This window comes from Coregonus lavaretus, assembly GCF_964263955.1.
Source record: "Coregonus lavaretus genome assembly, chromosome: 5".
Taxonomy (NCBI): domain Eukaryota; kingdom Metazoa; phylum Chordata; class Actinopteri; order Salmoniformes; family Salmonidae; genus Coregonus; species Coregonus lavaretus.
Window position 1 is genome coordinate 45,897,032 of NC_139992.1, and position 26,455 is coordinate 45,923,486.

The window sequence follows — 26,455 nt, forward strand, 5'->3', positions numbered from 1 at the left end:
TGTATAGCTTTCACCCATACAGTCATATCAGATCGTTGATTACCTCAAGTAGAGGATGATGGACTATTTAGCCTCTGTGGTAATATAGACAGTCTTTTTTACTTAAGATCACAAATTGCTATGGTTATAGAGCAATATCTCTTGATATATGGGTAGCGAGGTAACAAGAGTTCAGACTTTGCCTCACAGGTAGTCTACCTGTCCAGGCTCACCCAGTGGTTAAATGACACATGCGCATCTGTGGTAATGGCAGCTACAGTGCCTTCAGAAAGTATTCACACCCTTGAGTTTTTCCCATTTTGTTGTGTTACAGCCTGAATTTAAATGGATTAAATTGAGATTTTGTGTTACTGGCCTACACACAATACCCCATAATGTCAAAGTGGAATTACACTACCGTTCAAAAGTTTGGGGACACTTAGAAATGTCCTTGTTTTCGAAAGAAAAGCAATTATTTTGTCCATTAAAATAACATCAAATTGATCAGAAATACAGTGTAGACATTGTTAATGTTGTAAATGGCTATTGTAGCTGGAAACTGCTGATTTTTTTTATGGAATATCTACATATGCGTACAGAGGCCCATTATCAGCAACCATCAGTCCTGTGTTCCAATGGTATGTTGTGTTTGCTAATCCAAGTTTATCATTTTAAAAGGCTAATTGATTATTAGAAAACCTTTTTGCAATTATGTTAGCACAGCTAAAAACTGTTGTGCTGATTAAAGAAGCAATAAAACTGTCCTTCTTGAGACTAGTTGAGTATCTGGAGCATCAGCAATTGTGGGTTCGATTACAGGCTCAAAATGGCCAGAAACAAAGAACTTTCTTCTGAAACTCGTCAGTCTATTCTTGTTCTGAGAAATTAAGGCTATTCCATGCGAGAAATTGCCAAGAAACTGAAGATCTCGTACAACGCTGTGCACTCCTCCCTTCACAGAACAGCGCAAACTGGCTCTAACCAGAATAGAAAGAGGAGTGGGAGGCCCCGGTGCACAACTGAGCAAGAGGACAAATACATTAGTGTCTAGTTTGAGAAACAGACGCCTCACAGGTCCTCAACTGGCAGCTTCATTAAATAGTACCCGCAAAACAGCAGTCTCAACATCAACAGTGAAGAGGCGACTCCGGGATGCTGACCTTCTAGGCAGAGTTGCAAAGAAAAAGCCATATCTCAGACTGGCCAATAAAAATTAAAGATTAAGATGGGCAAAAGAACACAGACACTGGACAGAGGAAGATTGGAAAAAAGTGTTATGGACAGACGAATCAAAGTTTGAGGTGTTCGGATCACAAAGAAGAATTTGTGAGACGCAGACCAAATGAAAAGATGCTGGAGGAGTGCTTGATGCCATCTGTCAAGCATGGTGGAGGCAATGTGATGGGCTGGGGGTGCTTTGGTGGTGGTAAAGTGGGAGATTTGTACAGGGTAAAAGGGATCTTGAAGAAGGAAGGCTATCACTCCATTTTGCAACGCCATGCCATACCCTGTGGACGGCGCTTGATTGGAGCTAATTTCCTCCCACAACAGGACAATGACCCAAAGCACAGCTCCAAACTATGCAATAACTATTTAGGGAAGAAGCAGTCAGCTGGTATTCTGTCTATAATGGAGTGGCCAGCACAGTCACCGGATCTCAACCCTATTGAGCTGTTGTGGGAGCAGCTTGACCGTATGGAACGTAAGAAGTGCCCATCAAGCCAATCCAACTTGTGGGAGGTGCTTCAGGAAGCATGGGGTGAAATCTCTTTAGATTACCTCAACAAATTGACAACTAGAATGCCAAATGTCTGCAAGGCTGTAATTGCTGCAAATGGAGGATTCTTTGACGAAAGCAAAGTTTGAAGGACACAATTATTGTTTCTAACCTTGTCAGTGACTACATTTCCTATGCATTTTGCTATATGTCCTATTCGAACTCATTTCATGTATGTTTTCATGGAAAACAAGGACCCCAAACTTTTGAACGGTGGTGTATGTTTTTTGAAATGTTTACAATTTAATTAGAAATGAAAAGCTGAAATGTCTTGAGTCAATAAGTATTCAACCCCTTTGTTATGGTAAGCCTAAATAAGTTCAGGAGTAAAAATGTGCTTAACAAGTCACAAAATAAGTTGCATGGACTCACTCTGTGTGCAATAATAGTGTTTAACATGATTTTTGAATGACCACCTCATCTCTGTACCACACATACCACTGAGTGAACAAAATATTAGGAACACATTCCTAATATTGAGTTGCACCCCCTTTTGCACCCAGAACAGCCTCAATTCGTCGGAGCATGAACTCTACAAGTTGTCGAAAGCGTTCCACAGGGATGCTGGCCCATGTTGACTCCAATGCTCCCCACTCATGTACGACGAGTTGTGTATTCTTTTATAGGTCCTTGGGCACAAATGTTGTACTGGACTGTCAGTTGACTAACTGTAGCCCGTCTGTTGCTCTGCACAATTTGTGTCACAGCCTCCTTTGTCCTATTTAATCAATTACCCGTTTTCGACAACTGGCCGTTGTCATTTGGGTGGTGGACCATTCTTTATACACACGGGAAACTGTTGAGCATAAAAAACCCAGCAGCGTTGCAGTTCTTGACACACACAAACCGGTGTGCCTGGCACCTACTACCATACCCTGTTCAAAGGCAATAAAATATTTAGTCTTGCCAATTCACCTTCTAAATGGCACACATTCACAATCCATGTCTCAATTGTCTCAAGGCATAAAAATCCTTCTTTAACCTGTCTCCTCCATCTACACTGATTGAAGTGGATTTAACAGTTGACATCAATAAGGGATCATTCACCTGGATTCCCCTGTTCCTAATGTTTTGTCCACTCAGTGTATCCTTGTAGTAAGTGGTTATATAATAATAAGGCTTTATGAGGGGGACATGTAGGTGTTATTGCTCCTCCAGTCAGTAAGAGGACTGACTCTGAATGCCAAACACAAGGAGAGCAACACACACACACACACACACACACACACACACACACACACACACACACACACACACACACACACACACACACACACACACACAGTGTCCTGAGGGTAACTCTACCCCATCCTGCTTTTCCTCTGCCTCAGTGTAATCAGTAATCATGTTAAGAGAGGGAGTGGCTCCACTCAGCCCAGTCTGGTGCATTAAGTCTGTTCCATCAGTCAAGACAATGCATGGCCAATAATGTTTTTTGAATACTAATTTTACACCAAAATGTGGGGACACAGACAGAAGCCAGACAGAACTATGATGTCACCTTATGGACAGTTTGGCACAAGGGCTTTCGTTACACAGGTTAATGTCTCCATTAGACACACTTTTGTGGACACAGACTGAGAGAAGCCAGACAGAGCTGTGATACAGTTACCTTTATGATAGTTGGGGACACAAGCTTTTGAAAACAACCACCAGAATGGACGTACTTAACTCCATGTAGACACTCCTCATTAATAACACGAGCAATGGTCATTTTCTATTGCAATAATTATTATTTCACACACACATACAAACAAACAGCTTTGGTCACATTTATAATCAGCTATAATGCAATACAGTGCAGTTACATCTCTGGGACAGACAGACAGCTGGTTTAAAGTGCAGACAAAAGCTTCTTCTCTTTACTGCCTGGTGATGTAAGTAACACTACAGCTGTGGACATCCTCAGTCCTGGGGACAGTATTGAGCACAGTGATACCCCACCAGTGTAGCAGAAGCGTTTCCGCACACTAAGTATCAGAGAATCTAGTCTGCGCAGAAAGGATTCTGCTAGACTGATAGGGGGTGCAGGGATGGTCAGGCAGGCAGCTTGGTGAGCTCCAAATCAGGATGGAGGGGGGAGGGGAGGAAATGGATTGAAAAAGAGAGAGAGAGAGATCACTTGGTCATACTCTTCACCAGCTCCAGTTCTTCAATGGGCCTCCATTTCTGGTTGATAGTGACCAGCTGCAGTTGAGAGAAAACCACACTCATTTACACAACAACAACAATAACAACAACAAAGTAAAATTCTAATTCCAGTTTTCCTCCTTGCTTGACTAGAATTACAGTTTCAGTCAACTTCCTGAATTGACTAAATTGAAATGGAATTGACACCAACCCTGCTAGCTTCATACTACATCCACAGTCAATCAATCCCACAGGGCATTGATCATGTAACACTACGACATCTGCCTCCTTTATCAATAGGTCCCCATGCAAAGAATCAACCGTGAATACAGATGTTTAGATAACAGTTGAAATTACTTTTAGATGACAGTAGAAATGGGAGACATTCCACCCACGATGGGTGCCCAGCCCTTCACGGTAAGTTATAGTCATACTTGGCAACGTTGCTCTGTTGTGTGACTCAGCAGAATAGAGGAGAAACCACTTCATTGGCACACTACTATACCCATAACGTTACCCACAGAGTGGTCCCAATACCTATACCAATACCAATATCAACTTAGAGTGGTCCTCTATCAGAAATAACTAGGCATATAAAGAGTATGTATAATGTTAAGTATACACAGCACACTAATTAAGCCCAACAAAGCAAGAAATGTCTATACCAACATTGATAGGTAAGAAATAGACAGACATAAAAGTGTTTATAATGTTATCAATCACCTTCTGTGGTTTAGATGGGTCCAGTCTCTCCCAGGGTTCAGGGTTTCTGCTTCTATTTAATCTGAAAGAAAGTTAGAGAAATGATTAAAACAGAATATATCCCTGCCTGCTATGCCAGGGTTTGTCTTTTATCAAATGAGAAAGTTAAAGAGGCAGGCCTGTCAGATACTGATAAGCAAATTCACTTAAGGAAATCAGCATGTGGCTATAGTTAAAGTTAGATCATACCAGGTTAGTACTTCAAGTTCCCATTACTAGAAACACAATGAAATAGCCAGACAAGGAAATATAATCCACATGCAAATAAGAAGAAATGCGGATTCCCCAGACCCAGGTTAAATCTTACCCTGGACTAAAAATACTACATTGAGAATCTCCACAAAAATGCTTTAGTACAGAACTAGGTTTATTTGGGTCCAGGAAAGCAACCCTAAAAATGTACGGCAAATACATGATAAAATACATCAAATCTCACATGACATCATTCTTTGTAAATAGGAAGTAGACGGAGGCAGAGGTGGCTCCTGCAGCAGCCAACGCCATGAAGCCGATCAGAGGAATCAGCTGGGAGAGAGAAACATGTAGCTGTCAGGATGAGGGCCTGATAGCATGATTGGTCTTAACTCCCACGGGGGGCCAGTATGAAAAATATAAAAATAATGTATGCACTCACTAACTGTAAGTCGCTCTGGATAAGAGCATCTGCTAAATGACTAAAATGTAAATGTAAAATGTAACTCCATTTGAGAATTGGGGTCTACATATTTTAATTCAGGAAGCAAGGCAATTGGAATTCCCATAAATACATCTGATAGTAAAGAAAAACTGAAATTCTTTATTTGGAATTTCCTTTAAACTCCTGAGGGGAATAACCTAGCTAGGATAGAAGGAAAGAATAACCTTTATCAGAAACCGTAGACAACACTGATCCAAAACAAGAAATAGAGAGAAACTCACCTCTTTCCTCTTCCTCAGCATCTGAATAAATCCAGACTTCATTTTGATTTTCAAATCAGGTATCTAAAAGAAAACACATAAGATTGTTTTAAATGATTGAGTTGAATATCAATGTGATAAAAATGATTATTCTGTATAGCAAATCCTTAATCTGTGTAGGTCCATCCTATAAGGCAACAGGTCTATAGATGCTGTCAGTCTCACCTGCTGCCGCCAGAGTCCCAAGGTGCTTGTGAGCAGAGCATCCTGACCGTCTGTTTGAAGTAGGCTACTATCCGACAAGAGGTGATACGAGTTGTAAAGCACGTAGACATATGCGCTATCGAAATCCTTCACAGCGTTTCAATTGAGATGGCAGTTGATCTACTTTCCTCTGTGAGCGTGAGCGCATCGCCCCCCTGTGGTTTCAAATGTTCAAGGTGAAAAATGACAAGTGCATTTCTTGCTGCACTTTTTCTAAGCGTCCCGAAAGGAGAGAAATCTTTCAAGTAAATATAATTGTTGGAACCATTTTGATAGAAAAAATAATGTGTTTAAATTGTGTATGGAATGTAAAGAGACTATTATTTGGGGAAAATAAATATATGTTTAGAAAAACCTATTTTGTTTATTGTGACACCTGGTGGTTTCCTGTATTGCACCAACAAATTAATATGGTGCAGTCAGTCTTTGATAGACGCCAAGAAAATACATAGTTTTCAACTACACTGAACAAAAATATAAACGCAACATGTAAAGTGTTGGTCCCATGTTTCATGAGCTGAAATAAAAAAAATCCCTGAAATTTTCTATATGCACAAAAAGCTTATTTCTCTCAAATTTTGTGCACACATTTGTTTCCATTCCTGTTAGTGAGCATTTCTCCTTTGCCAAGATAATCCATCCACCTGACAGGTGTGGCATATCAAGAAGCTGATTAAACAGCATGATCATTACACAGGTGCACCTTGTGCTGGGGACAATAAAAGGCCACTTTAAAATGTGCAGTTTTGTCACACAACACAATGCCACAGATGTCCCAAGTTTTGAGGGAGTGTGCAATTGGCATGCTGACTGCAGGACTGTCCAGTAGAGTTGGAGTGGGTGGGTCTGGCTGCCAAGTGGGTGGGCATATGCCCTCCAAGGCCCAACCATGGCTGCAACCATGCCCAGTCATGTGAAATCCATAGATTAGGGCCTAATTTATTCATTTCAATTGACTGATTTCCTTATATGAACTGTAACTCAGTAAAATCTTTTAAATTGTTGCATGTTGCATTTATATTTTTGTTCAGTATATGTGTATCGTGTTAATCTAATCCTACCATTTTGTTTGGAAATTGTATCATTGTATAATTTCATTTACCATTTTTACTGGATCATTTTTGTGCCATTTTTGTGGAATTGTGTTGTTCGAAATTGTAACACAAATTAATAAAAACTTAAAAGCTGAAATTTGCTTAACAAGTCACATAATAAGTTGCATGGACTCACTCTGTGTGCAATAATAGTGTTTAACATGATTTTTGAATGACTACCTCATCTCTGTACCCCACACATACAATTATCTGTAAGGTCCCTCAGTCGAGCAGTGAATTCCAAACACAGATTCAAAAAAAAAAAAAACAGGCATTGAATATCCCTTAGGGCATGGTGAAGCTAATTCAGGGGTTCTACTTTTATTTAAACTGAAAGAAAGTTAGAGGTAAATTATTAAAACAGAATATATCCCTGCCTGCTATGCCAGGGATTTGTCTTTTATCAAATGAGAAAGTTCCAAACAAGCAGGCCTGTCAGATACGGATAAGCAAATTCACTTTAGATCAAAGTATTTTAAAATGTCAGGTTAGTACTTCTAGTTCACATTACTAGAAACAACACAAATAGCAAGACAAGCAAATATAATCCACAATAAATAGTACATAGTAGAATATGACGGTTTCACAAACCCAGATTAAACATTCTCCTGAACTAAGAATTGAGAATCTCCAATGGAAACTATGCTTATTTGGGTCCTGGAAACTAACATGTACAGAAAATAAATGATAAAATACATCAAATCTCACATGACATCATTCTTTGTAAATAGGAAGTAGAGGGAGGCAGAGGTGGCTCTTGCAGCAGCCAACGCCATGAAGTCGATCAGAGGAATCAGCTGGGAGAGAGAAACATGTAGCTGTCAGGATGAGGGCCTTATACTTCTTATAGTGGATAACAGGGTTGCTTTTAACTCCATTTGAGTATTTCAATCCAGGAAGCAAGGGAAATGAAATTCCCATAAATAAATATATCTGATAGTAAAGAAAAGCTTAAATTCTTTATTTGGAATTTCCTTTAAACTCCTGAGGGGAATAAACTAGCTAGGATAGGAGGAAAGAATAACCTTTATCAGAAACCGTAGACAACACTGATCCAAAACAAGAAATAGAGAGAAACTCACCTCTTTCCTCTTCCTCAGCATCTGAAAAAATCCAGACTTCATTTTGCTTTTCAAATTCCATTCGGTATCAATTCTTATTCTGTATAGTAAATCCTTAATCTGTGTAGGTCCATCCTATAAAGCAACAGGTCTATAGATGCTGTCTGTCTCACCTGTTACTGCCAGAGTCCCAAGGTGCTTGTGAGCAGAGCATCCTGATGGTCTGTCTGAAGTAGACAACTAGCCAACCAGAGGTGATAGGAGTTGTAAAGCACGATATGAGTTGTAAAGCACGCAGACAGATGCCCTATCGAAATCCGCCACAGCGTTTCAATTGAGCTGGCACATGATCAACTCTGAGCACATCGCCCCCCTGTGGTTTTACATGTTCAAGGAGAAAATTACATGTATTGTTTTGTACGCGTTTTCTGAGCATTCTGACAGCAGATAAATCTTTTAAATACATTTTGTTCGAGCCACTTTGATAGAAAATAAAATGTGCTGAAATTGTTTATGGAATGTAAATAAAATATTATTTGGCCAAAATAAATTAAAAACCCTTATATTTGTTTGTGATTGTGATACCTGGTAAGTTACCTGTATTGCACCAGCAAAGTGATACGGATAGACTGTGATAGATGCCAAGCAGAGACACAGTTTATCTACCGTTTTGTTTGGAATTTGTATCATTGTATCATTTCATTGACCATTTTTAATGGATCCTTTTAGTGCCATTTCTTTTGTTTACCTTTGTCATTATTATCACTTGGACTCAAAGGTGGCTGGTGGAAACTTAATTGGGGAGGACGGGGTCATAGTAATGGCTGGAACAGAATGAATTGAATAGTATCAAACACATCAAACACATGGTTTCCATGTGTTTGATAACACTCCATTCCAGCCATTATTACGAGCCTTCCTCCGCTCACCAGCCTCCTGTGCTTGGAATACATTCAATGTCTTCCACAAACCAAAACTGGAATTGTGAGTAAAAGGCTAAATGTTGAACATCAAGTTGCAATAAAGAATATCTCTCACGTTGTTTTATTGGATTTATGGGAAACGAGTTGGAACCTACTTGAATTTAGATGTCTAATAAAAATGTAGCAATGCGCATGCGTGTTTGAAAGGTGCAAAATCAACTTCAATATCACTGGATTGATTGCTTTCATTTTACTCCGGTGACTATCTCATACTATTGCTTGTGCCTGTCTTTTTTTCCTGTGGACGTTACGACCACGGAAATGTTTGTAGTGACCGGTCAAACACACCTCATTAATGGCTGAAATGGGCTCAATGGAAACTTTGTCTTTCTGTTGCATCCATAGGAATGCTGAAGCTTTTTAAGGGATTTAACAGATTGTCTCGACACCTATATCATGAGAAAGAGAAGATAACTTTATTTTGATTAGTGTATATGTTTTGTGGAATTGAAAAAAGTAATAATTTAATACACTTGAAATGTTTACAAATGTGCTGAAATGAAAGCATGTTCCGAAAATGAGCACTCGGATTATAGTGATATTATGTCTGAACGTGACAACAACAGTAATTAATGAGGCAGTCTAGACAGCACAGGTTAGTGCAGGTAGGCCTTCTAGACACAGCAAGGTTTTTGGTGGTTCCAGTTCTGTTCTACCCCTTTACGTTAATCTATTCATATATGCAAATTGCCACAGTGTATTTATTCTAATTAGGCACATGTACGTTTCTTTGTTTTTATCGATCTTGTCTCATCGCTGCAACTCCCCAACGGGCTCAGGGGAAACACTGTTCAACTGATGACCAAGGTCAGCCTGCAGGCGCCCGGCCCGCCACAAGGAGTCGCTAGAGCGCGATGAGCCAAGTAAAGCCCCCCGGCCAAACCCTCCCCTAACCTGGATGATACTGGGCCAATTGTACGCCGCCCTCTGGGAATCCCGATCACGGCCGGTTGTGATACAGCCCAGGATCGACCCAGGTCTGTAGTGACGCCTTAGACCGCTGCGCCATTCGGGAGGCCACATTTCTTTGTTTTAACACAAAATATATTTGAGTGAATTCTACATTTTATTTGTTGAAATTTGACAATTAAATATCTGAATTCCTGCCAAAATCCCTGAACTCCAATAATTTTTTGTCACTGCCAGTAAAATGTTTTATGTGCTATAATTCAGTCAATATCTGATGGATTTTTTAAATTCTAAAAGTTTGGCGTGTCTTCATCCATTGTTGCATTTATTTGAATTGCATTTAAAAGCTTTTAACAATTTTGATGACTAATTAGAATGTTGGAATTGAAGCCATAAAGTTATACAAATTGTTGATTTTACGGGCTAAATGATTCGGCTGACTGAAGAATGGAAATGCCCATCACTACTAGGCCTTCTACTATATCCAACGCGTTTACATGAGGCCAGAGCTAGTCTGTCGACTGACAGATTGCTATAACATATGATATGATTAGCTGATACTTAAAATACCTATCCAGGCATTGTAAGATCTGACATGCGTCAGCAACGCCTGGGCACAGGTGTGTTCAAGCAGTATTGCCGCGTTGAAGACAACTCGGAAACTCGGAAATATCCGACTTGGAAACTCGTTGTAGAAAGATGAGGTCCGAGTTTCCCACTTGAAAAGTATCAGAATCAACCAATAGGAAGCTCTACGCAAAAAACGTATGCAAATATTCACTCTGATGTTCAGAGTTGTCTTGAACACACCATAAGGCTAACAAAGGGGGAGTTGCATCTGCGACAGCAGAAAGTTGGACACTATGGTGGTTTTCCAACAGCAAGGCTCAGATCAACATGACAGTGTCAACATAGCTGCTACTGTTTATAAAAGTTTTTGTCAAAATATACTTTTCTATACCCCAATATCGCACACTCATAAACTGACAACATAACGTTTGTACAATTAATTGGTTAGAGAGAGGTCTCAAATGTCACTTTTATTTGTATCTTGTTTCAGTCACGTCTTTGGTCACGTTTGCGTGGGTCAACCAAAAACACCCTAATGATTGGTTGACAAATAGTGACTCCCACAATGCAGGTGATGGCTGCATGGTGCAGTTGGTGAGAAGCAGCTGCAACGACTTGAAGGTGACTTCATCAAAAACTGCAATTCAGAAACTCGGAACCTATGAGTTAAAATAAACGTAAGTTATTTGCGCAGAGCTTCCTATTGGTTGATTCAGAAACTTGGGCCTCATCTTTCTACAACAAGTTTCCAAGTCGAAAATTTCAGAGTTCCGTGTTGTCTTAAACATGGCATTAGATGATGCCCGAGTTTCCAACTTGTAATTTTGAGTTGGATGACCGTTCAAAACAATGTTTCCCAGTCGGGGCTTGTTTTTTCAGAGTTCCCAGTTGTCATGAACGCACTGAAGTTGGAAGTCAGAGATTTTCTAGTTCCGAGTTCCGAGTTGTCTTGAATGCACCATTACATTTGGTCTATGGGGAACATAACCTAATTTATTTTAATTTAATACTGTGACGTGGCATAAGCATGCCTATGCGCTGCTGTGTGATGTGCTGGAGTTATTTTAAGCAGTACATTTTGGAACAGCTGAGCTGTTGGGATGTTGCTTGTTGATCATTGCTCTGTTTTGGACTGTTTGATCAACAATCACAGTAGAAGTTGTGCAGGCTTTTTTGTGTGTTTTGGGTTGTGTATAATGTGTGTCCGTTCAGGTAGTTACTTTAATTTGTGTATCATGTTAGGCCATTTGTACTTCTGTTGTCTATTTCAGTGGTTCCTAAACCTCTCCTCAGACGTTTCACAATTTTGTTGTAGTTCTGAACTACCTCACCTGATTCAACTAGTCAAGGGCTTGATGATTAGTTGACAAGTTGAATCAGGTGTGCTGGCTCTGGAATAGATAAAATACATGGAACAGCTGGGGGTCCCCGAGGAGAGGTTTGAGAACCACTGGTCTATTTAATGCACAATACTATAGTACTGTATATTTTCTGAGATCCCTGTAGTGCTCTGACAGGGCTTACTTTTACCCGTAATCACCACTAGAGAGAGACAAATACCTTGGTATAGAGAGGATGATATGGTCAGTGGCAATTTGACTAGGGATGGACATTCATACAGCTACTAGTAAGAACATTGTTACACGTTACAGTACAGAACCCACACAGGTTAATAGGATAATCACTTTGAACAGTCACTTTTGAAAGAGATAACTTGTTAAGATGCAACAGAGCATCTACCACTGTTGACACGTTGGCTCGTCCATGAAAGGAGTAGTGGTCACATATTGTGTATCCAGGGATTTACTATGAAATTCTAGGTATTGCCAGCTATGACTGATTCATGTGTTATGTTAGATTGGTCTATGTGTTTCATAGATCAGTATTCGAGCAGTGTTGTCAGTCTGCAGACCTACCGTCAGCCTGTGTGTCTGACTCATGTCTCCATCTCAATTGATTGGGGTTATAATTGAGCTATGAGACAAAAGAAAGAGCTCTGTCTTGATACTCAGACAATTTAACCAGGGGTGGAGAGACCACAAGGGTAGGAAGAGCGAGAGACGACCTGAATGCCTCATTAGGCAAAATGTCTCAAGGCCTCAAATGGCTCATTAAATTTGTTTAAAAACCTGTTCTATTTTGTCCTCATATTATGAAATAGGTAGAAAGTCCCTCCTAAAAATGATTCTGATTAAAAACATTTCACTGGTGGAGGATTTTCAGCCACACCACTTTATGTTGAGGACATTAAAAACATGAATGAATTTTCCAAATATCAAAGTCTTAATTAAACTATAACAAATTAAATGAGTGACAGAATTCAACATACCAGTAGTGAAATGAGTCAGAAATGATTCAGACTAAGCAAGGCCACAAGTCAATAGACACCAGTCTAGTTATAAATTAATTTGATCATTTATTTAACAGGGACAATGCGTCATTTGTTTTTTTGGGCCACTTTTGTTCATAGTCCAAGGGCAGGACCAATATGGTCCCTGAACGACAGCATGACGGCATGTTGTAATGAAGGACCCAAGCTACAGGTCTAACTGAAATATTTTAGAACCCAGAATCCCAGGATTGGTTGAATAGGACCTTATGACTTCAAATGAGTCACCGTAGACTTAAACAGGAGACCATTCTCCTGGTTGCTCAAAGGGCTATTGAATTACTGACAGGGCTGTCTAGATTAAAACACTTTCTGTCTTTCGGCATGTCAGGAAGCCAGCAGAGTTGGGTCTTTGCACATGGCCTCAATCAATCTCAGGTAGAACGATAAGCTGCGGTTTATCTCGCCCGGGTCACTGGGATGAAAATAGGTCATCGATTCCCTTGTCAGCCACTGTAGATTGCAAACAGCCGCTCTGCCCTAGTGCCCTCCTGAACATTGAGGACATTTCAAGCCAATCAAAGAGTGAGATCTTCTGTGGCTGATGGAAAACAGAAAGGAAAATGGCGCACACTGCTGCTCATGCTCCCAGGTGATATTTAATTATAACAACGTTTCCACCCTTAGGTCTTTATCAGGCAACCATATCCCAGGTGGGGGTGGAAGGTCCTATATATAGAGGCAGTACTCAGTGACATTGCTTCCTGAAACAGGAGGTAAAAAATATATAACATAGGTTGACAATATTAACATTCAATGTATCAAAATATATGATCATACACAAGGAATGTGATCAATATTTACAGTAATATACAGTACCAGTCAAAAGTTTGGACACACCTACTCGTTCAAGGGTTTTTCTTTATTTTTACTATTTTCTGCATTGTGGAATAATAGTGAAGACATCAAAACTAATAAATAACACATATCAAATAAAATAAAATAAAATAAAATAAAATTTTATTGGTCACATGCGCCGAATACAACAGGTGCAGACATTACAGTGAAATGCTTACTTACAGCCCCTAACCAACAGTGCATTTATTTTTTACAAAAAAAGTAAAAATAAAACAACAACAAAAAAAGTGTTGAGAGAAAAAAGAGCAGAAGTAAAATAAAGTGACAGTAGGGAGGCTATATATACAGGGGGGTACCGTTGCAGAGTCAATGTGCGGGGGCACCGGCTAGTTGAGGTAGTTGAGGTAATATGTACATGTGGGTAGAGTTAAAGTGACTATGCATAAATAATTAACAGAGTAGCAGCAGCGTAAAAAGGATGGGGTGGGGGGGCAGTGCAAATAGTCCAGGTAGCCATGATTAGCTGTTCAGGAGTCTTATGGCTTGGGGGTAGAAGCTGTTGAGAAGTCTTTTGGACCTAGACTTGGCACTCCGGTACCGCTTGCCGTGCGGTAGCAGAGAGAACAGTCTATGACTAGGGTGGCTGGAGTCTTTGACAATTTTGAGGGCCTTCCTCTGACACCGCCTGGTATAGAGGTCCTGGATGGCAGGAAGCTTGGCCCCAGTGATGTACTGGGCCGTACGCACTACCCTCTGTAGTGCCTTGCGGTCGGAGGCCAAGCAGTTGCCATACCAGGCGGTGATGCAACCAGTCAGGATGCTCTCGATGGTGCAGCTGTATAATTTTTTGAGGATCTGAGGACCCATGCCAAATCTTTTCAGTCTCCTGAGGGGGAATAGGCTTACTACATATGGAATCATGTAGTAACCAAAAAAGTGTTGAACAAATCAAAATGTATTCTATATTTGAGATTCTTCAAATAGCCCCCCTTTGCCTTGATGACAGCTTTTCACACTCTTGGCATTCTCTCAACCAGCTTCACCTGGAATGCTTTTCCAACAGTCTTGAAGGAGTTCCCACATATGCTGAGTACTTGTCTGCTGCTTTTCCTTCACTCTGCCGTCCGACTCATCCCAAACCATCTCAATTGGGTTGAGGTCGGGGGATTGTGGAGGCCAGGTAATCTGATGCAGCACTCCATCACTATCCTTCTTGGTAAAATAGCCCTTACACAGACTGGAGGTGTGTTGGGTCATTGTCCTGTTGAAAAACAAATGATAGTCCCACTAAGCCCAAACCAGATGGGATGGCGTATCACTGCAGAATGCTGTGGTAGCCATGCTGGTTAATAAATCACAGACAGTGTCACCAGCAAAGCACCCCCACACCATAACACTTCCTCCTCCATGCTTTACGGTGGGAACTACACATGCGGAGATCATCTGTACACCCACACCGCGTCTCACAAAGAAATCTCAAATTTGGACTCCAGACCAAAGGACACATTTCCACCAGTCTAATGTCCATTGCTCGTGTTTCTTGGCCCAAGCAGGTCTCTTCTTCTTATTGGTGTCCTTTAGTAGTGGTTTCTTTGCAGCAATTCGACCATGATTCAGGCCTGATTCACACAGTCCCCTCTGAACAGTTGATGTTGAGATGTGTCTGTGACTTGAACTGTGAAGCATTTATTTGGGCTGCAATTTCTGAGGCTGGTAACTCTAATGAACTTATCCTCTGCAGCAGAGGTAACTCTGGGTCTTCCATTCCTGTGGCGGTCCTCATGAGAGCCAGTTTCATCATAGCGCTTGATGGTTTTTGCGACTGCACTTTAAGAAACTTTTTTGAAATTTTCCGTATTGACTGACCTTCATGTCTTAAAGTAATGATGGACTGTCATTTCTCTTTGCTTATTTGAGCTGTTCTTGCCATAATATGGACTTGGTCTTTTACCAAATAGAGCTATCTTCTGTATACCCCACCCCCATACCTTGTCACAACACAACTGATTGGCTCAAACGCATTAAGAGCTAAATCAATTCCACAAATTAACTTTTAAGAAGGCACACCTGTTAATTGAAATGCATTCCAGGTGAGTACCTCATGAAGCTGGTTGAGAGAATGCCAAGAGTGTGCAAAGCTGTCATCAAGGCAAAGTGTGGCTATTTGAAGAATCTCAAATATAAAATATATTTTGATTTGTTTAACACTTTTTTGGTTACTACATGATTCCCTATATGTTATTTCATAGTTTTGATGTCTTCACTATTATTCTACAATGTAAAAAATAGTTAAAATAATGAAAAAGGGTAGGTGTGTAGGTGTGTACAAACCTTTGACTGGTAGTGTATATACAGTTGAAGTCGGAAGTTTACATACACCTTAGCCAAATACATTTAAACTCAGTTTTTCACAATTCCTGACATTTAATATTTTTGATTTATATATATATATATATATATATATATTTTTTTTTTAGGGGGTAGATCAGCTTTAATATTGCAGATAGATTGTAACTTCCATCAATGTAATTGTCTGCATCACTTCCAATCCCCCATATCTTTTTTTTCTTTTTTTTCTCTCGCATATATATATATATATATATATATATATACACATACATACACATATATATATATACACATAAATACATATATACTGTATATACATACATATCCTTTAAAAATATATATATTTCCCTTTATTACTTTCCAACCCCACCATCCCCTCCCTAATTGGAGTAAACTAGTGAACAACAATGCTTAGGCCTCTACTTCATGCTTATACATACTATATACATTTTATGGACACAGTCAATAATTATATTTTGTGTGTTTTTACTCCTGAACTTCCTCCGATCATTTTCATGATGTCCATCTGGTATGCTTCTATATGCCATATCTTTCTAACTGTGCTCTTTCACAAAAGCTCACAATATATAACCTATATCCTTATTATGGACACAGCATGTCTTACACTAGTTATCTTGTTGTTATTAGTTGTTGTTATCAGTCCCATCCTTCAGCTCCATTCAACACCTCCCATCTATCTCTTAACACCATCCATATTGGATTTCTATTTGCCATATATTTTACAACTGTACTGTGATGTTTTACAAAAGTTCTGAACCTTTCTATTCTCATTGTTTCTACAGTTTGTGAATTGAAAATAAACATATTTGCTAAAAGTATTATTATATTATTGATCGATTGACTATGACTTTTCAGATCACCCAGTAGTGCTATCTGCAGGGTCAGCTCCATGCAAATATTGCAATCCTGTAATTACTGAGAATGTTTAAGTTTTATTCAGTCAACAAATGGATAACGGTGGCCAGAAAATAATTCCATTCCTGATAGGTATGGCAACCATCCAGACAGGGTTGCATACTCATATATCTGCTGTTCTTGCACAGCAAAAAAGCTGTATTTCTATAGGGTTATATTTCTATAGGGTTATATTTCTATAGGTTTATATTTATATGGGTTATATTTATATAGGTTTCTATTTATATAGGTTTTAGTTACAACAAACAATCCCACAATCTGCATTTTCCCCAGCCTTAATTAATTCAGAGGACTTGAATTATAGCATGTATGTACAGTTGAACTCGGAAGTTTACATACACCTTTGCCAAATACATTTAAACTCAGTTTTTTACAATTCCTGACATTTAATCATAGTAAAAATTCCCTGTCTTAGGTCAGTTAGGATCACCACTTTATTTTAAGAATGTGAAATGTCAGAATAATAGTAGAGAGAATGATTTATTTCAGCTTTTATTTCTTTCATCACATTCCCAGTGGGTCAGAAGTTTACATACACTCAATTAGTATTTGGTAGCATTGCCTTTAAATTGTTTAACCTGGGTCAAACGTTTTGGGTAGCCTTCCACAAGCTTCCCACAATAAGTTGGGTGAATTCTGTCCCATTCCTCCTGACAGAGCTGGTGTAACTGAGTCAGGTTTGTAGGCCTCCTTGCTCGCACACACTTTTTCAGTTCTGCCCACACATTTTCTATAGGATTGAGGTCAGGGCTTTGTGATGGCCACTCCAATACCTTGACTTTGTAGTCCTTAAGCCATTTTGGCACAACTTTGGAAGTATGCTTGGGCTCATTGTCCATTTGGAAGACCCATTTGCGACCAAGCTTTAACTTCCTGACTGATGTCTTGAGATGTTGCTTCAATATATCCACATATTTTTCCTTCCTCATGATGCCATCTATTTTGTGAAGTGCACCAGTCCCTCCTGCAGCAAAGCACACCCACAGCATGATACTGCCACCCCTGTGCTTCACGGTTGGGATGGTGTTCTTCAGCTTGCAAGCAACTCCCTTTTTCCTCCAAACATAACGATGGTCATTATGGCCAAACAGTTCTATTTTTGTTTCATCAGACCAGAGGACATTTCTCCAAAAAGTACGATCTTTGTCCCCATGTGCAGTTGCAAACTGTAGTCTGGCTTTTTTATGGTGGTTTTGGAGCAGTGGCTTCTTCCTTGCTGAGCGGCCTTTCAGGTTATGTCGATATAGGACTTGTTTTACAGTGGATATAGATACTGTGTACCTGCTTCCTCCAGCATCTTCACAAGGTCCTTTGTTGTTGTTCTGGGATTGATTTGCACTTTTCGCACCAAAGTACGTTCACCTCTAGGTGAAAGAACGCGTCTCCTACCTGAACGGTATGACGGCTGCGTGTTCCCATGGTGTTTATACTTGCATACTATTGTTTGTACAGATGAACGTGGTACCGTCAGGCATTTGGAAATTGCTCCCAAGGATGAACCAGACTTGTGGAGGTCTACAATTTTTTTTCTGAGTCTTGGATGATTTCTTTTGATTTTCCCATGATGTCAAGCAAAGAGGCACTGAGTTTAAAGGTAGGCCTTGAAATACATCCACAGGTACACCTCCAATTGACCCAAATTATGTCAATTAGCCTATCAGAAGTTTCTAAAGCCATGACATCATTTTCTGGAATTTTCCAAGCTGTTTAAAGGCACAGTCAACTTAGTGTATGTAAACTTCTGACCCACTGGAATTGTGATACAGTGAATTATAAATGAAATAATCTGTCTGTAAACAATTGTTGGAAATTTTACTTGTGACATGCACAAAGTAGATGTCCTAACCGACTTGCCAAAACTATAGTTTGTTAACAAGAAATTTGTGGAGTGGTTGAAAAACAAGTTTTAATGACTCCAACCTAAGTGTATGTAAACTTCCGACTTCAACTGTATACACAATTAGGATAAAAAAACACAATAATTTGTACATTTTGAAACTATAAAAATGGTTTCAAGTCGAACTCCTCGTTAAGGCCAAGAGGAGACAGTGTGTTGAGCCTGTGGATCCAAAAATATTCCCTTTGAAGAAGTTCCCTCCCCTGCGTGACATCTTGACCATTTCTATTCCAATGTATTTCAGAGAACTAATAGGATGTCCAGCTTGTATAAAATGAACAGCAACCTGATTTTGTGTCTCACCTGTCCGTATATTGCTGCGGTGCTCACTGATCTGGGTCTTAAGGCTTCTACGGGTTTCCCTATGTGTGATGAGTGTGATAGAAGGACTCAGGCGCAGGAGGGTAAATCACAGAATACAGAGTTTATTCCGTCGTACACAATTGTGCTGGATAGAGACACATGAAAACAGGCACAGGGGAAATATCTACCCTGGAAATACATGGTACAGGTAGCTCCAACAATATACAGGCACAGGGGAAATATCTACCCCGGCAATTCAAAGTGCGAGTAGCTCCACCGAGCTACACTACTCTCACAATAAACCATCACCCACAAGGACAAGGGGGGCAGAGGGAACACTTATACATGGACTAATGAGGGGATAAGAACCAGGTGTGTGTAATTGACAAGACAAGACAAATGGAGTGATGATAAATGGAGCGGCAGTGGCTAGTAAGCCGGTGACGACGAACGCCGAAACCTGCCCGAACAAGGAGGGGAGGCAGTCTTGGCGGAAGTCGTGACACTATGTAAGACAGACCACAAGGACATTTCAACATGTAAATAACATCGGTGGACATGCAGGTAATCAGGCCTTTGATCTTCAATCTTTGTCCTGTGCGGGGGTGGGTAAATAAGTTACATTTGTATGCGAAGCTGCATTGAGCAATTGACCACATTTGTAATTACCCTCCAGTACCTTGTCCAAGAAAGTTTCCCTTTTCTCTGGTGGATAATCTGATTTAACCATAATGTCTCTCACATTTGTGGGTCAGTATCAATAATGTACCAGTGCTTCCTGATAATGTCCTTAAATGCCTTCCCCAATGGTGAGTATTGGGTGAACCATGAGGGGACATGTTCTGCTTTTTCTTTAACTTTCCAACTGTGTTAGTCCTTCAAAACAATCATTGGCATGTTTTACCCAATTGTCTTTGTACCCCCTTTCCTTAAACCTTTGTGTGAGGTCCGTGGTCTGTTTCTGGTAAGAAGCATCAGAGCTGCATATTCTTCTGATGCGACTGAATTGACTTATAATATAATAAGCCATTTAGCAGACGCTTTTATCCAAAGCGATTTACAGTCATATGTGCATACATTTTTACATATGGGTGGTCCCGGGGATCGAACCCACTACCCTGGCGTTACAAGCGCCATGCTCTACCAATTGAGCTACAGAGGACTTATAGGGAGACTTTTAATAAGTGGACGTGGATGAACGCTGTCACCTCTAAGAAGGGTATTCCTGTCCGTAGGTTTCCTACAGAGATCTGTAGAGAGGGAGGTTTTGTCCTTAATAACCATCACATCAAGAAATCTGATGTGTTATAGGTCATAGTTAATGGTGAAACGAAGGTGTTAGGCTGACCATGACGGTTGTAGGGGGAGGAGGTGTATTAGGATGCATTGTGCTACAGGCAGATTCAGAAGCCTTTGTTACTTCCTGCTGAAAGAAACCAGGGCTAAGACATAGGAGACATAAAATAATATCCTGATATCAGAATATATCCTTTTTGGTGACACTAGTAACAACATTGAATGTAGGCCTATTGACATATTGTTGCACAATAGTTGAGTAATTGTATAGCAATTGAGTTGAGCGTTTTTGTAATCACACAAGATGACTAGCGACTGTAATTACAGTGTTACTACACAGGCATTTGTCTGTAAACTGGAGGGTGTGTGTAGCGGAGGATGTGAAAGAGACACAAGGATGACTTGGACTGTGTTGTAGTGTGTGTAGTGTGTGTGTGCACACAGGTTTTTTTTTGGTTGGCAAAAGGAGTGTGTTGAGGCAGGCTGGTGCTCAGCCAGCCAAAATCCTATTGCATTCTCAGAGCTGGAGAGTGGGGGTGTGTACAGTAATTACTTTGGGGGAGACCGTCGCTGGGGTGGGGTGGAGGGAGCTTGGAGCGCGTAGCTGTGCAGCTTTGTAGCCGTGATCTTGCCATCTCATCTCATCACCTTCGTCTGGCAAATTCCCTCGACGGCTCTGTGAAGCCTGCTGCGTTCAGCGCTGTCAGTCTGGGCCGTCAACTCTAAGAAAAATCGATGCCCATCTCGGCCACTTCTATATTTAACCAGGTTCAGCGACCCAGGCATAGGGAGCCTGCCTCCTTGCCACTCTGCTCCCGCTCTCTGAGGTTAGATTAGCAGCAGCTCCAGACTGATCAGGATAATACACTCTGCAGCCAGATCAGATTGGACTGAAGCTCTGAGATGCCTTCTGTTATAATGCCAATTTGAATTATATTGTATGCAGTGGCGACCCGTCATTCAGGTTTCTGTTTTGAGCCCCACCTGTTATGCATGTTATTTTGGCATTAATACGTGTCACATATCAGTTTGCAAACAATGTAAAAATAAATAAATAAATCATTGAGTTAATAAAGCCACATACAAACTTGGTCTCTTTTTTGCTTTCTTGAGTATAGCAGCTCCAAAATGCAGGTGTTTCAGCCTAGCTCAGTGCTTTCTGTGGTGGGGCAGCCAGTGGAAAATATGGAGCGTAGGGGTTGGTAATGTTCTCTAGTTGCGCCGTGATTGGCTCAGTGTTCTGTCACTCATGGGGACACTACGTCACCGCAAAATCTATGGGTAGAGCTCGAAGATTCAAGCCCCTTGGGTGCTGCCATAGAGTTACATTAGAAGAGCCCATCCAAGAAGGCTCAAGGTCATTGGCCACAGCTAAATAATAATATAATAATAATATGCCATTTAGCAGACGCTTTTATCCAAAGCGACTTACAGTCATGTGTGCATACAATGACGTCAAATCATGTTATATCTACAGTAGCTTTGATTGGACTGATCATGTCAATGTCATACTTTCAAAATCTTAGCTAGCAAGCTAGCAGTCATCATCATGAATCAAGTCAACAATCTACTGGCAAATCCTTTTCAATCCTTGTCATATGAAGAGAAATAATGAAGAGAAAGTATAGATAAAACATATCGGTGCTCATCGGCCATTGGACATAAACATTACACAACAAGCTGGAAATCGCTAATTCAACAATGAGTGGTTTGGAAGGAATCAGTGGCTAACTGCAAGCTTTGAAAAGCAATCACTAGCCTGCTATTCAGTGGCGTGTGTGTGGTCCAAGTCTAGGTTTAAGGGTATCTTTTCCAAGCTTAAGAGTATAAACATTCAACATTGGCCATGCTGTCAATCCAGCATGACTTATGCCGTGCTCAAAACAGCTGGAAACTCGGAACTGGGAAATCTCAGACTTCAGTGAGTTCAAGACAACTGGGAACTCTGAAAAAAACGAGCTCCGACTGGGAAAATAAGTTTTGAAAGGTCACCCAACTCGGAATTGTAAGTTGGGAACTCAAGTCTCTTCTAGAGCTACGACCTGAAGATCACTGATGTCATGAATCGACCTTGTTCCCAGTTGTCTTGAAAGCACCATAAATTCAGAGAATGGCAGGCTTTGATGAAAAAGTTTGATGACTAATTTTGCCCATGAAGGACCGCCGCGCCACCTCCTGTTCAAGTGAGCACAGCACAAGGTGAGTCCAAAAATGTATTGTATGCTGCTGCATAAATAATGTAATATGCCAGGGAGATATGTATACTGTAGCTAAGAAAGTAATACCAAGTGTATGTTGTGTAGTAAGCTGTTAGTAGCCCATGTGCCTCAACCTAATAATTTGGTTCCTTTTCCCCTCATAATTTCACCTACTGTTCTGACTTGGTGGTGCACATGTAGCCTATAACCTGTTTTAGAGAAATGTAATCATTGAATATTGTAAGAGCTTTCATTGTCTGCTTATATGCCCCCTTTATTTATCCTATGGTTCTGACTTGGTGTACAGGAAGAATATTGTAAGAATGGCCGATGTTCTGAATTCTGTCGCTGTACATTTCAAAAGTGCTGAACAAATAGTTATATTGACTACGTCCGTCCTAGCTCGCTTATTAATGTCTTAATCTTATCCGTTCGTCGCCCCCTTACGCCATAGTTTGTACAGTAGAAACCACATTTGTTTAAGCAAGTCAGCCATATCAGCTATATATATTTTTTTAAGGCTCCTGAGTGGCGCAGCGGTCTAAGGCACTGCATCTCAGTGCTTGAGGCGTCACTACAGACCCCCTGGTTCGATTCCAGGCTGTATCACAACCGGCCGTGATTGGGAGTCCCATAGGGTGGCGCACAATTGGCCCAGCGTCATCCGGGTTTGGCCGGTGTAGGCCGTCATTGTAAATAAGAATTTGTTCTTAACTGACTTGCCTAGTTAAATAAAGGTAAAAAATATATAAAAAATGAGGCTGAATGAACTGTTTTGCTGCCAGACAAGGCTCCGCTGATAGCCAGCTGTAGCAGTGGTAAGATGTTGGGACTCTGCTGTTGGGGCAGCTTTATGTAGGCCCTAACAGTTTGTGGGCACCGTTTGTCACCGCTATAGTGCAAATAATGTATTGTTTAGTGTTGTATTGTGTAGTGGCTTTGCTGGCATGCATCTAAACATTTTTGGGGGGAGTTTCCCCCACCAAGATTTACATGCTAAAATCGCCACTGGTTGTATGGACACTTTACAGTGCTGTAATAATAATCAACTAAGCTATAAGCTAATGACAATACAGTTTCCTCCAAAGACACACTTGAGATGTTTGTGAGTACATTTAGATTGAAAGAGCCCAAAGTCAATCTGTAATAAAGTCCTTTATCATTATCAGTCAATATAATTTCAGCTGGAACATTTGACCTTTATAGTCAAACGTGGCATACTGCTGTAATTGCACAAGGTAACGTTTGATATTTCCCTCATTAACGTGACCGAGTGTCCTCGGGAAGAATGAAAGCATATGAACAAGGTGGATTTACATCTTACTTTTAACTCTGTCGCTAAGCGATGGTGAACCCACCTGGATAAAGGGTGGCTGCTAAATTAATGAGTAAGCAATGGGGGAATGAATGAAAAGCGGAGGAACGTGGCGAGGAAGCATATTTGAGACAAGTGGCACAGCCAACTTCATCAAGGGACAACGCTTTCTCTGGCAAGAGATGGGCCGATAGTCTGCTGTGCTAATTAATCCTTGGCATCATGGAGACGGCAACAGTGTGTGTGTGTGTGTGTGTGTGTCAACTAGCTCTCACAGTCTCACGTCAGAACTAGACATTCATCCGTGTTTCTCAAACATCAAATTTCGAAGTTGCTCCAAACATCACATTTCAAAGTGTTTAAGGTTAAGTGTAGGCATTATCTCCAAAATCTTAAGGTTAGGCATTAACTCCAAATGGTTAAGGTAAGGGTTAAAGTTTGGGATAGGCTTAAAAAAAAATCTCAAAAACAACTTTTTATCACTGGATTTTAACTTGCAACCTTTGGAAAGAGAGGCAGATGCTTATGCCCATCTGCCATCCCTGCCCACATTCCATAGAAAAACCAAAACCTACTTGAAGGTAACAGCACTCACTGTTGCCCCTAGTGGCCGGTTTCCACGTCATCTCCCGACATCCTCAGACATGGATGGACGTCGAATACCGACTTGTATCGCGGGTGACCTGGCTGGAGTGTGTGTGTGTGTGTGTGCACGGGTGTGTGTACTGTGTTGCTGGTTGCTGGTTGCTCTGAACGGCTGTTGCTATCTGAACATAACACAGGCTTATTTTTAGTGTCTTTCGTTTGACGAGGCCCCCCACTCTACTTTTGTTAGGCAGTTTTTATAGGCTTGGTGTAAGAGAATGAGAGAGGAAATATACTTATTGATTACCAATACAATTAAAAAGATAACGTCTTTGAAACCAGGCTACTGAAATTATGATTTTACAAGTAGGCCTATTGCCTCATTCCCATGCTAGTCGGAACTATAGGAAACTCAGAAATGTCTGACTTGCTAACTGGTTGTAGTGCTACACGTGCCACGTTCAACCATTTAGTAAGTCGAAAATGTCCGAGTTTTCTAGTTCCGACTAGCACGTGAACACGGCATATGACTGTATTCTTGCGTCAAGAAAACATCTGGCTCGTCAAAAAATATTTATAATAAAAAACTGCCTGATAATATAGAACGAATGTTTGAGAATATAACTTCAACTTCTTGTTAGTATTCTGAGGAAGCACTACATAGTCTCTGTCGATTTTTTTAAATGTGGTTTTCCATGAACAGACAGTAAATTTACAGTGGCGAAAGGTTTTACAAATAACCACCTCTGTGTCCTTGGCTGCACACCCAGTCAGTGCTCCTGCAGGCATTCCCATAATGATACCGATCAGTGAGACACTCCCATCTAACTAATCCCACTCTTTATGTATGATAGTGATTCTCTGTATTTACAAACCACCCAATTGCAACATAGCATCACTTCTGACTTTCAGGATCTCTTGGTGGAGAAAAGTAGGGGTTCTGTGTTACGCTGAATGCTTGAGAGCAAATTACAGTAATTAATTTAATCAAATCTGTGCAAGGAGGTGATGGAAGTACACCACAGTTGTGAGCACTGTTTGTCATTGTTCTACCATGCTAAATCAAAGACACCTGTAGGGAGGAACACTTGTCGAGCGTAGCAATTCCATCTTCTAATTGGGAAGACTTCAGCTGGAGCACAGACACAATCAATAGCCCACTGTAAGAGGAAAGTCAAACCCATTCATACGCTGCCATGAGCGTTACGAAAAGTTTGAGAATACATTTTGTATTTATACACTTTGTTTCAGATCGATTACAGAAACCAGAGGCATATTGTAAATAGTCATAATAGGACAAGAATAAGCTCAGATGTAGGCTAACAGCTGTGAAATTATATGAGGTCAAACCACATAATTTGGGTGTCATTATGGCTCCTTAATTCCATAATGGTTAAGTTTGCCCTGTGGCCTTTCGGAGTGGCTGGCACTCTAGGTAACACAATCTGATTGGTTCCAAAAGGGTTATTTGGCTGTCCCCATCGGATAACCCATTTTGGTTTGATGTAGAACCCTTTTGGGTTCCATGCAGAACCCTCTGTGGAAAGGGTTTTTCATTCAACCAAAAAATGTTCTACCAGGAAACAAAAAGGGTAATTCAAAGGGTTCTCCTATGGGGACAGCCAAATAACCATTTTAGGTTCTAGATCTTTTCTTCTAGGAGTGTACATTGGCATGTAAAGTGAGGGGGTGTTGCAGAATCAGCTAACAGCAGGGGGCGCTGTGTCTATTCCAGTCATTCCCCAGTATTGGGTTCAGGTGTGATCACTGAGCTGCTATGCTTATGCACTTCCCTAATATACAGTGTTGGGGATCTATGTTGACATTAGTCCATGCTGTATGTAGGTAGTTGTAGGTGTATGGCACGAAGGGAGGCACAAACAAGAACTATCTTCAACTGGACATTCAATCAGGTCCCATTTATCTTCAAGCACCTGTTCAGTAGTGAATGTTGAGTGGCTAT

General features: G+C 40.6%; 1 protein-coding gene across 1 annotated transcript; it reads right to left on the bottom strand.

Moving 5' to 3' along the window:
• Positions 1 to 3,354: 3,354 nt before the first annotated feature.
• On the bottom strand, positions 3,355 to 5,855 carry LOC311129856 (normal mucosa of esophagus-specific gene 1 protein-like). Its single transcript, XM_084162357.1, has 5 exons — positions 5,771 to 5,855; positions 5,567 to 5,629; positions 5,085 to 5,173; positions 4,610 to 4,670; positions 3,355 to 3,943 (listed from the first exon to the last, which is right to left on the bottom strand). The coding sequence occupies exons 2-5, from the start codon at positions 5,606 to 5,608 to the stop codon at positions 3,875 to 3,877; spliced, it is 261 nt and encodes an 86-aa protein (XP_084018483.1). The 5' UTR covers positions 5,609 to 5,629; positions 5,771 to 5,855; the 3' UTR covers positions 3,355 to 3,874.
• Positions 5,856 to 26,455: the final 20,600 nt, after the last annotated feature.

Coding starts and splice junctions, on each gene's coding strand:
- LOC311129856 (XM_084162357.1), bottom strand. CDS start 5,608: ATGAAGTCTGGATTTATTCAGATGCTGAGGAAGAGGAAAGAG. Junction 5,174..5,566: donor TGCTGAGGAAGAGGAAAGAG/GTGAGTTTCTCT, acceptor TCTCTCTCCCAG/CTGATTCCTCTGATCGGCTT. Junction 4,671..5,084: donor TTTACAAAGAATGATGTCAT/GTGAGATTTGAT, acceptor ACTTTCTTTCAG/ATTAAATAGAAGCAGAAACC.